Source organism: Ursus americanus, chromosome X (assembly GCF_024610735.1).
Source record: "Ursus americanus isolate L20-20 chromosome X, mUrsAme1.1.p, whole genome shotgun sequence".
NCBI lineage: Eukaryota > Metazoa > Chordata > Mammalia > Carnivora > Ursidae > Ursus > Ursus americanus.
The window spans coordinates 55,017,121-55,029,385 of NC_142164.1; the positions used below are offsets into that span (position 1 = coordinate 55,017,121).

Here is a 12,265-nt window from a genome sequence, read left to right on the forward strand (position 1 = left end):
CATATGAACTTCTAGTGTTTTCATAGAGCCTTGACACTCTGCCAAATAATCTGAATGTGGTTCTCTGGTTCATACACTATATTGGCATAGCATACACCCACATAGAAATGGTTCATAGACTATATTGGCATAGCATACACCCACATAGAAATGTCTATGGCTTTGTGGAGAGAAATAATATGACTTCTCACCATCCTCCATGGGAGTGACTAATGGTGAGGTTAGTTCATGTCGTGTTTTAGAGACTGTTTCATTGTGCTCTGTGGAATTGGTAAAGGATTACCCAGTTGGAAAGTAAATGTCAGATCCTAAGTAAGTTACTCCTGATTTATATTTGTTCCAATATATTAAAGATTACTGTCATGGATAACATTAAAGAATTGATCAAATTAGTAATATAAAGTTTCATAGTTCTGATAGTCTAGGATTCTGTAAGAAAATACATTTATCAACATTTATTGCATTTATTACATAGTAATCTACTTAATAGGACATGGCTTATAATACGTAGCAATGTCATTCTTTAAGGAGGTCAAAATATATATTTGATATGTATTTGAAAAATATGTCTTTTCAATCCTCATGGATTTCTTCCTGGAAAAAAAGACTTTTGCAAGAGTACATTTCATATTTTCCTTAGGAATAAATAAAAAAGGAAGCATCTATTAAACAGTAACATTTCAATCATTTATTCAATAACATTTATTGGGTACTTACTATGTGCCAGGTACTATTCCAGGCATTTGAGATAGACCAGTGAATACAACAGAGATCCATATCCTCAAGTAGCTAAAAATGTAACAGAGGAAGACAGACAACAAAAATAAGCATAATCAGTAAATTATCTAAAATGATTAAAGATAGTAAGTGCTAAGGGAAAAAAATAAAAAGTAGAGGAGGGTAGGAGGGATTAGCAACATAGGTGGCAGGATAGTGGGACAAGTTGCAGTGATATATGATATAAGGTAGTAAAGGGTGGGCCTTATTGAGAAGGTAACATTTGAAGAAAGATTGAAGAGAGAGTTAGCCATAGTATATTTTGGGAAACGAGTATTCTAAGCAGCAGTAACAGCAAGTAAATAAAGGTTCTAAAGCAAGAGGGAGTGCACCTGCCTGTTTGAGGAACATAAAGAAATCAGGGTAGTGGATCACAGTGAGTTGGGGGAGTATGATAGAAGAGCAGCGGAAAATGTCACAACGCTGTTCAGTAATCTAGACAAGAGATGACCAGAATAGCTTAGAACAGAATAACAGTGGGGGTGAGGGTAAAAAAAGAAATGGTTTATTCCTCTTTATCTTTTTAAAGGCAGAACTGTAACCAAATCAATGTGAATTCACTCCTTGTGAATCGGAAACTGCACCAGGTTGAGTTGTCACACAAAGAAAACTTTTATATTCAGCAAAGAAGGAGATCAAGGGGAAAGCCTTCCAAAACTGTGACTACCCAAGAGAGGGTGAATGAGTTCCTTTTGTTTAGGGTTAGGATGAATAGATAGGAAGCCTTGTCATCCTACGTAGAGGCAGGCATAGGTGACACATGCACTTTAAGGAAACATGCCTATACACACATTGTATGTTATGTAAATGAGGCTTCTGCTCCTCCTTGGGCAGAGATTTCAGTGTTAAATTGAAGTAAAGGTAATTGTAGGCCATTCCAGAGGTCATTCCACAACCCATCTAAGATACTTACTAGTAAGTATGTGAACATTGTTGAGAGATACATTCATTAACTGTTACAAATAAAAATAGTCAAACGCTCAGAAATGGAGAATCAAATGAAGGTTGTCAGGAGCTGGAGGGAAGGGGAAAATGGGGAATTGTTTTTCAATGGGTATAAAGTTTCTGTTATACATAATGAATTTTATATCCCCTACAGGCAGATTACACACACAAACACACATACACATTGTACAACAGTACCTAGAGTTAACAATACAAAATTGTGCACTTTAAAATACGTCATGTTGAGGATAGAGTTCATATTTTAAAAAATGGAAAGAAAAGATACCACAAGGAAATTTTTGGAAGTAATGGACATGCTTAGTGTCTTGGTTATGGTGATGATATCACTGATGTACGCCTATGTCCAAACTCATCAAGATGTATACATTAAATGTGTACAATTTTTGTATATCAATTATACCTCAATAAAATAAAAAAAATTTTGAATTCTATTTAGCTCTATTGCAATACTGATGTTCATTATTTTTGTATTTCCAAGTTTTTATTTGAATTCCAGTTAGTTAACATATAGTGTAATATTAGTTTCACGAGTAGAACTTAGTGAATTGTCACTTACATATAACACTCAGTGCTCATCACAACTGCCCTCTCTAATACACATCACCCATTTAACCCATCCCCCTCCCAACTCACCTCCAGCAACCCTCAGTTTGTTCTCTATAGTTAAGAGTCTGTTTTATGATTTGCCTTTCTCTCTCTCTCCCTTTTTTTGTTTCCTATGTTCATCTGTTGCATTTCTTAAATTCTACATAGGAGTGACATCATATGGTATTTGTCTTTCTGTGACTGACTTATTTCACTTAGCATAATACACTCTAGTTCCATCCATATCATTGCAAATGGCAAGATTTCATTCTTTTTGATGGCTGAGTAATATTCCATTGTATGTATACCACATCTTCTTTATCCATTCACCAGTTGATGGACATTTGGGATCTTTCCATAATTTGGCTATTGTTGATTATGCTGCTTATAAACATTGGGGTGTATGTATCCCTTTGATTCAATATTTTTGTATCCTTTGGGTAAATACCTGGTAGTGCAATTGCTGGATCATAGGGTAGTTCTATTTTTAACATTCTGAGGAAACTCTATATTGTTTTCCAGAGTGGCTGCAGCAGTTTGCATTCCCACCAAGAGTATAAGAGGGTTTCTCTTCCTTTGCATCCTTACCAACACATGTTGTTTCCTGTGTTGTTCATTTTAGACATTCTGACAGATGTAAGGTGATAACTCATTGTACCTTTCATTAATATTTCCCTGATGACAAATAATTTTGAGCATCTTTTCATGTGTCTGTGGGCAATCTGTATGTCTTCTTTGGAAAAATGTCTATTCATATCTTCTGTCCATTTCTTAACTGGATTATTTTTTGGGAGGTGTTGAGTTTTAAGTTCTTTATAGATTTTGGACACTAACCCTATATCAGATATGTCATTTGCATGTATCTTCTCCCATTCTAAAGGTTGCATTTTAGTTTTGTTGTTTCCTTTGCTATGCAGAAACTTTTATTTTCATGAAGTCCCAATAGTTCATTTTTGCTTTTGTTTCCCTTGCCTCCGGAGACGTATCTAGTAAGAAGTTGTTATGGCTGATGCCAAAGAGGTTGCCTGTGTTATCCTCTAGGATACTGAAGATTTCCCACTTTGAATTTAGGCCTTTAATCTATTTTGAATTTATTTTTGTGTATGGTGTAAGAAAGTGGTCCGGTTTCATTCTTCTGCATGTTACTGTCCAGTTTCCCAAAACCATTTGTTGAAGAGACTAATTTCCATCAGATATTTGTTCTTGCTTTGTCAAAGATTAGTTGACTATATAGTTGTGGGTCCATTTCTGAGATTTTATTCTGTTCCATTGATATATGTGTCTGTTTTTCTGCCAGTACCATACTGTCTTAATCACTACAGCTTTGTAATATCACTTGAAGTCCAGAATTGTGATGCCTCAGCTTTGCTCTTTTTTTTTCAAGATTGCTTTGACTATTCGAGGTCTTCTGTGGTTCCATACAAATTGTAATATGGTTTGTTCTAGCTCTGTGAAAAATGCTGGTGGTATTTTGATAGGGATTGCATTAAATGTGTAGATTGCTTTGGGAAGTATAGACATTTTAACAATATTTGTTCTTCCAATCCATGAGCATGGCATGTTTTTCCATTTCTTTGTTTCATCTTCAATTTCCTTTTTAAAAAGATTTGTTTATTTGAGGGAGAGAACAAGCATGAGTGGAGGGAGGGGGAGAGGGAGAAAAGCAGACTTCCTACTGAGTATGGAGCTTGATGTGGGGTTTGATCCCATGACCCTGAGATCATGATCTGCCTTCAAGTTCTTTCATAAGTCTTCTTATAGTTTTCAGAGTACAGATCTTTTACCTCTTTGGTTAGGTTTATTTCTGTGTATCTTATGGTTTTAGTGCAATTGTAAATGGGATTGATTCCTTGATTTTGCTTTCTGCTGCTTCATTATTGGTGTATAGAAATGCAACAGATTGGGGCGCCTGGGTGGCACAGCGGTTAAGCGTCTGCCTTCGGCTCAGGGCGTGATCCCGGCGTTATGGGATCGAGCCCCACATCAGGCTCCTCTGCTATGAGCCTGCTTCTTCCTCTCCTATTCCCCCTGCTTGTGTTCCCTCTCTAGCTGGCTGTCTCTATCTCTGTCAAATAAATAAATAAAATCTTAAAAAAAAAAAGAAATGCAACAGATTTTTGTACATTGATTTTGTATCTTACAACTTTACTGAATTCATGTATCAGTTCTAGCAATTTTTTGGTGGAGTCTTTCAGGTTTTCTACATAGAGTAGTATGTCATATGTAAATAGTGAAAGTTTGACTTCTTTCTTGCTAATTTGGATGCTTTTAATTTCTTTTTGCTGTCTGATTGCTGAGGTTAAAACTTCCAGGGCTACGTTATATACCAATGGTGAGAATGGACATCTCTGTCTTGTTCCTGACTGCAGAGAAAAAGCTCTCAGTTTTCCCCATTGAGGATGATATTAGATGTGGGTTTGTTGTATATGGCCTTTATGATGTTAAGGTTTGTTCCCCCTACCCCACTTTGTTAAGCGTTTTTATCAAGAATTGATGCAACTAATGAATTGTTGAACACTACATAAAAAACTAATGATGTACCATATGTTGGCTAACTGAACATTAAAAAAAAGAATTGATGTTATATTTTGTCAAATGCTTTTTCTACATCTATTGACAGAATCCTATACTTCTTATCCTTTCTTTTATTAATGTGGTATATCATGTAGATTGATTTGTAAATATTGAACCACTCTTGTAGCCCAGGAATAAATTCCACTTGATCATGGTGAATGATTCTTTTAAGGTACTATTTGATTTGGTTTGCTAGTATTTTGTTGAGGATTTTTGCATCCATGTACATCAGGGATATTGGCCTGTAGTTCTCTTTTTAAGTGGTATCTTTGTCTGGTTTTGGAATCAAGGTAATGCTGGCCTTGTAGGATGAGTTTGGGAGTTTTCCTTCCATTTCTATTTTTTGGGGAACAGTTTCAGAAGAATAAGTATTAACTCATCTTTGAATGTTTGGTAGAATTCGTCTTTGAAGCCATTTGGGCCAGGACTTGTTTGTTGCGAGATTTTTGATTACTGATTCAATTTCTTTGCTGGTTATCCATTGGTTTGAGTTTTCTATTTCTTCCTGTTTCAGTTTTGGTGGTTTATGTGTTTCTAGGAATTTATCCATTTCTTTCAGATTGCCCAATTTGTTGGCATATAATTTTTCATAATATTCTCTTATAATTGTATTTTTGTGGTCTTGGTTGTGATTTTTCCTCTCTCATTTGTGATTTTATTTATTTGGGTCCTATCTCTTTTCTTTTGGTAAATCTGGCTAGAGTTTCATCAATTTTATTTATTTTTTCACGATTTGTGGTTTCATTGACCTGTTCTATTGTGGATTTTTGTTTGTTTCTATATCACTTATCTCTGCTCTAATCTTTATTATTTCCCTTCTTCTGCTGGCTTTAGGCTTCATTTTTTGTTCTTTTTTAGCTCCTTTAGGTGTAAGTTTAGGTTGCACATTTGAGATTTTTCTTGCTTCTTGAGGTAGGCTTGTATTGTTATATACTTCCTTCTTAGGACCTCTTTTGCTGCATCCCAAATATTTTGGACCATTGTGTTTTTGTTTTCATTTGTTTTCATGTATATTTTAATTTCTTCTTTGGTTTCCTGCTTGACCCATTCATAGTTTAATAGCATGTTTTTTTTTCTCATCACTACTTCATTATGTTTTTTTAATAATTTTTATTTTGTTATATTAGTCACCATACAGTACATCCCCAGTTTTTGATGCAATGTTCCATGATTCATTATTTGCGTATAACACCCAGTGCACCATGCAATATGTACCCTCCTTAATACCCATCACTGGCCTATCCCAATCCCCCACCCCCTCCCCTCTGAAGCCCTCAGTTAATAGCATGTTTTTAAATCTCTATGTATTTGTTGTCTTCCCACTTTTTTTCTTGTGGTTGACTAAATGGTAGAAAATATATATGGTATGATATCAATCTTTCTGTACTTGTTGAGGCCTGATCTGTGACCCAGTATGTGATCTATTCTGGAGAATGTTCCATGTTTGCTGGAAAAGAATGTGTATTCTGTTGCTTGCTTTGGGATGAAATGTTCTCAATATATCTGTTAAGTCCATCTGGTCCAGTGTCTCATTTAAAGCCATTGTTTCCTTGTTCATTTTCTGCTTAGATGATCTGTCTATTGCTGTAAGTGGGTTCTTAAAGTCTCCTATTATTGTATTATTAGCAATTAGTTCCTTTGTTTGTTTTTATTTTTTTATATATTTGGGTGCACCCAATTTGTGAGCATAAATATTTACAATTGTTAGATCTTCTTGTTGGATAGACCCGTTTATTATTATATAGTGCCTTTCTTCACCTCTTGTTATAGTCTTTGGTTTAAAATGTAGTTTGTCTGATATAAGCTTTCCTACTGCAGCTTTCTTTTTTTTTTTTAACTCTTTTGAATTCCATTTGCATGATAAATTGTTCTCCATCCCCTCTCAATATTCAGGTGTCTTTAGGTCTAAAATGATTCTCTTGTAGGCAACATATAGATGGAACTTTTTTTTTTATCCATTCTGACACCCCATGTCTTTTGCTTAGATCATTTAGTTCATTTGCATTCACAGTAATTATTTGTAGGTATGAATTTAGTGCTATTTTATTACTTGCTTTGTTGTTGTTTCTGTAGATTTTCTCTGCTCCTTCCTAGTCTTTGTCTGTTTCAGTCTTTCTGTCCCACTCAAAGAGTCCCCTTTAATATTTCTATCAGGGCTAGTTAGTGATTCCAAACTCTCTTAGTTTTTGTTTGTCTTGGAAAATCTTTTTCTCTCCTATTCTGAATGATAGCCTTGCTGGGTAGAATATTCTGGGCTGCATATTTTTCCCATTCAGCATATTGAATATATCATGCCATTTTCTTCTTGCCTGCTAATTTTCTGTGGAGAGATCTGCTGCTAACCTTATGTGCCTTCCCTCGTTTAGGGATTTCTTTTGTCTTGTTGCTTTTAGGATATTTTCTTTAGCTCTATATTTTGTAAATTTAAGTATATATGTCTTGCTGTTGGCCTGCTTTTGTTGATTTTGATGGGAGTTCTTTGTGCTTCCTGAATTTAGATGTCTGTTTCCTTCCCCAGTTTAGGGAAGTTTTCAGCTATAATTTCCTCAAATAAACCTTTTGCCCCTTTCCCCCCCCCCCCTCTTCTTCTGGGACTCCTATGATATAAATGTTATTACACTTTATGGAATTGCTCAGTTCCCTAAGTCCACATTCATGGTCTAATATTTTTCTTTCCCTCTTCCTTTCAGTGTCATTATTTTCCATAATTTTATCCTCTGTTTCATTTATTCATTTCTCTGCTTCTTCCATCCTTGTGGTCATTACATCCAATCTGTTTCAAATCTCCATTATTGCCTTCTTAATTTTTGACAGTTTTTTAACTCTTATATCTCTGCAGTAAGAGTTCCCTGACATCTTCTATGCTTTTGTCAAGCCCAGTGAGTATCGTTTTGATTGCTGCTTTAAATTCCCCATCAGGAATATTACTTACATCTGTTTTGATTAGATCTCTGGTCATAAACCTTTCTTTTCTTTTTTGGGGGGATGAATTCCTTCTCTTGGCATTTTGTCTAGGTTTCTGTCTTCTTCTGTGTTCTAGGAAAGCCTGTTATGTTTCCTGCTCCTGAGAGTAATGGCTGTAAGAAGAAAGAGGTCATTTATACTATCTAGTGCCTGATGCTTCAGGAAGTGTCTCTGGTGTATGCTGTGTGCACTCTGCTGCTGTGTTTTGGCTGCTCTTCCCTCAGGTCATTCCTCTGCAGAGTTTCTCCTTGCCTGCAATGGGGAGTGTTTGGACCTTGGCCAGAATGTGGTATGTTTTAACTATGTGTGTTCTGGTCTGCTTGTTAAAAGAAGCCTGATCCTATTTCCACTACAGCTGAAGTTTTGCAGAACTTTATAGTGTGTAGATATGGTGCATGTATGGGGTTTGTGCTGGTCTTCTGGCAGAGGGGCCCATTGCACTGGTTCTCAAGCACACTTGCCTGGGAGAAGCAGCACCAGGAGAGTGCAGGGTGGGTGGGGCTTGGTGTAAGTAGCTTAGGCTGCCAGTGTTGGGGCTGTGTTGCTTACTGAAGTTAGTTTATGCTAAGGGGCAGGGAAAAGAAATGGTGTGAGCCAGCATCCTAGTCCCAGAAGAGGGGAGCTTGCACCTGCTGCTGTCTGGGAAGCCCTCCCAGAAGAGTGAACAATCTCCCCTGTGTGCCACAAGCATCCCTCAGATCACTGCTTTCTTTCTGTCTGTGTCTAAGCCATCTGTCTGCTCGGGAGCAGTGCACCTTGGGCTCTATTCCAGGCAGGTTGGCTGAGTTTTAAAACTCCAAACTTTAGAGACCTGGCATGGCAGGAATCCACATTGGTCCTCTGGGGAAGGGTCTTGCCACCCTGAAACTGATGCAAGTTTGTCTCAGTAGGGCAGTTACACTAAAGCACAGAGGTATGGGGTTTGGAGTAAAGCACAACAAAGAGCCGGTGTCCAGGTTAGCTTCCAACAGCAGGTGTCTCTGCACCTATGCTGAGAGGTGGGTTAGGGAAATGGTGCCTACCTGCTTCTTTGTCCCTGAAGAGACAGTGTCAATTCTCCAAGATGCACTCCAAGAAAGGGGACCATCTCTCCCTGTGTGTCCCAGGGGATCCTCAGATCACACCTTCTGCTTCTGAATTATCCACCTTCCTTCTCCACAGGAGCACTGCAGCACCCACAGGGCTACATACCAGCCACACTGTGGACCCCTAAAACTCCAGTCTTTGAGCCCTAGTCACTGTAAGAATCCACAAAAATTAGTCCCTCTTGTTTTCCCAGTCAATGGCTTTAGGGAAATGTTTTCCTTGTGTGATCCCCTGTGCACTCCTCTCTCTGTCTCTCTCTCTGCCTCTCACCTCTGAGAGCAGGGCTCCCTCCCCTCCACACCACCTGTGATTTCTCTCTCCCCCAAACCATGTCTCCACATATTCTACCTTCCATGATGTGGCCTCTTCTTCCCCTCTAGTTGTGCAGTTTGTTCTGTTAATTCTTAGTTCCATTTCCTGTATATTCACAATGATTTCATATTTATCTAGCTGTGCTCAAGGGACAAGGCAAGCCTAGAGTCCTCCTACTACTCTGCCATCTTAGCTCCTCCTCCCTGATGCTGATAATGATGAGGAAGGTAGGGGGTGAGAGTTAGTTCAATTTTTAGAAAAATCTAAAATTATCTTAAATAATCTTTATTCTATTTGTAACAATGTAAAATATAGTTATTTGAAATAAAACATGACTGAAAATTTTTAGAGGTATATACCAGGCATGTGTTCTTAGTTTGACCAATTTTATTAAGTTGTCTAACTTTAGACATATTTTAAATTTGGTTTTTGTCCATTCTTTATTTAAACAAAATATTTGGAACATGTGAGTGAGTGTGTGGGTGTGAGAGAGATCTGCCTGTAGGGCTGTGAGTGGTGGTGGCAGTATGTGAATCCTTAGACAACTTCAGCAATGACATTAAAATGTTTTAATAACTTAAAAATAATGATTTTTAGTACATTCAATTCTGATTTTTTACTGTCTACCTCTGATTAACAATGTCAAAATAACTGATCCAAATTCTGTGGTGATAATTATATTTAGTAGTAAAGATAATCTCTTGTCATCAGGTAGACAAAGAATCCAACAGGCCTAAGCAAATGAAAGGATGGAGTTGCCATGAAAGACCGTAGAAAGGCATACCAAATCCAGAGCAGTTATTGTTCCACATTGAGATTCACAGGTAAAATAAGTTGAAGTAACTTGTTTGAATCAACTTGCCAGAGAAAAATATTTCAAAATAGGTATAATGTCAGTGTGATGTGGCAATTAGCAGTTGTAAAAACTTGTAAAACAAATGAGGCAAATAATTATTATAAGGATTAAGAAAATAGAGAAAGGGTAATTGGCTTTTAACCAAAATGTTGATTAAATGCCTCCAGAATTCCTCCAATTATGAGTTTACAAATAATATTAACATTGTCAAATGACATCTATGTTTCTCCATTGCTGTATTATGTTTACTTCTTATTCCTTGGATGTAATTTTGGAATCTGGGTTATGTATTTTTTAATAGTTCATTTATTTATTTGAGAGAGAAAGAGAGAGAGAGAGCATGAGCACAAGCTAGGGGAAGCAGAGGAATAAGCAGACTCCCCACTGAGCAGGGAGCCCAATGCAGGGTTCAATCGCAGGACCCTGGGATAGTGACCTGAGTGGAAGGCAGATGCTTAACCAACTGAGTCACCCAGTGCCCCTGGAATCTGGCTTATGTTTTCATCTCAATATTTGAACAATATTCTCAAAGGTTATCACCAACAAATAAATGCTAAATGCAATGGCTTTTTCTTAAGAGAGAGAGAGAGCCTGCCAGAGAGAGAGAGAGCATGCCCAGGGGAAAGGGCAGAGGGAGAGGGAGAGAGAGAATCCCAAGCAGATTCCTTGCTGAGTGCAGAGCGTGATGTGGGGCTTGATTTCACAACCCTGAGATCATGACCTGAGCCAAAATCAAGAGTGGGACACTTAACCTACTGAGCCACCTAGGTGCCCCAAAATCCAATAGCTTTTTAAAACCACTTTTCTTCTTCTTCAGTATTCTTCCAATATTTTGCAATATTGATTAACCACTCCCATTGAATGACTAATTTATTCAACAAATCATTGCAGCACACCTCCATATGACACCTTCTGTACTAGAAGATAAGTAAGAATAAATTACTGTTTTTGTGGTGCTTTTATTTTATTTTATTTTTTTTAAGATTTTATTTATTTATTTATTTGACAGAGATAGAGACAGCCAGCGAGAGAGGGAACACAAGCAGGGGGAGTGGGAGAGGAAGAAGCAGGCTCACAGTGGAAGAGCCTGATGTGGGGCTCGATCCCAAAACACCGGGATCACGCCCTGAGCCGAAGGCAGACGCTTAACCGCTGTGCCACCCAGGCGCCCCTTTGTGGTGCTTTTAAAAAGGAAATATACACCCTACCTTCAAAGAAATTTCAGTATAGTGGTTTAAGTGTTATGTCAGAAATATGATAGAAATAAGTCTTAAAGGTTAAGTAGGAATTTGTCAAGGGAGGAAGAACCATGGTGAATGAAGGGAAGGTGAAAAAAGAGTAATAGAAGTTGTGGTATATGTGAACATCTAAAAGTGACAGAGAAAACAGTGCACTTGTAGAGCTGTAAATATATATGTCCAGAGTATGATGTGCTAACTATTCACATTTCTGCAAACACAAAATTCTCTCAAATCTCAGTACCTTTGCCCGTACTGGTCCCTTTCCCTACACCTGGTTTTCTTACTATCAGTTTTCAAAGCTCATCATAGGTCCTGGAAAACCTTTCACCATTGCTCCCTCCCCACCTAGCCTCTCTTTCTCTCACGTATGCACTTATTCTTATGTTATCTATTTTCCTAGGTCTTCTTCATTTTTGACCCAACTACTCTCATTTTCATGGTTAGAAAAAAAATGCCCAACTTTTATAATTTATTTATGTATTTCCTTTTTTTGGTGGGCAGCAAAGCAAAGTTTATATAGCGATAGTACAAAGCTCCCAAAGAGGGAGGGGACCTGAGAGGGTTGTCCCCCAAAATGCCTAACTTTTAAAAGAAAAATATTAACTATTTTTTTATTTATTTTTAGTTTTTAAAATTTATTTTTTTATAATAATTTTTTATTATGTTATGTTAGTCACCATACAGTACACCCCAAGTTTTAGATGTAAAGTTCCATGATTCATTATTTGCATATAACACCCAGTGCACCATGCAATACGTGCCCTCCTTAATACCCATCACCAGCCTATCCCGATCCCCCACCTCCTCCCCTCTAAAGCTTTCAGTTTGTTTCCCAGAGTCCATAGTCTCTCATGGTTCATTGCCCCTTCTGTTTACACCCCCTTCCTTCTTCCCTTTCTTCTCC

At 37.5% G+C, this 12,265-nt stretch overlaps 1 protein-coding gene across 1 annotated transcript in view; it reads right to left on the minus strand.

Annotated features, from left to right (window-relative positions):
• Window positions 1–766: 766 nt before the first annotated feature.
• The window catches only part of APOOL (apolipoprotein O like), a 161,957-nt gene continuing 150,458 nt past the window's right edge, over window positions 767–12,265 (minus strand). Inside the window, exon 9 of the mRNA XM_087859657.1 lies at window positions 767–789. Coding sequence (XP_087715783.1) covers window positions 782–789 — 8 coding nt within the window. The 3' untranslated portion in view covers window positions 767–781. The remainder of the gene's footprint in view (window positions 790–12,265) is intronic.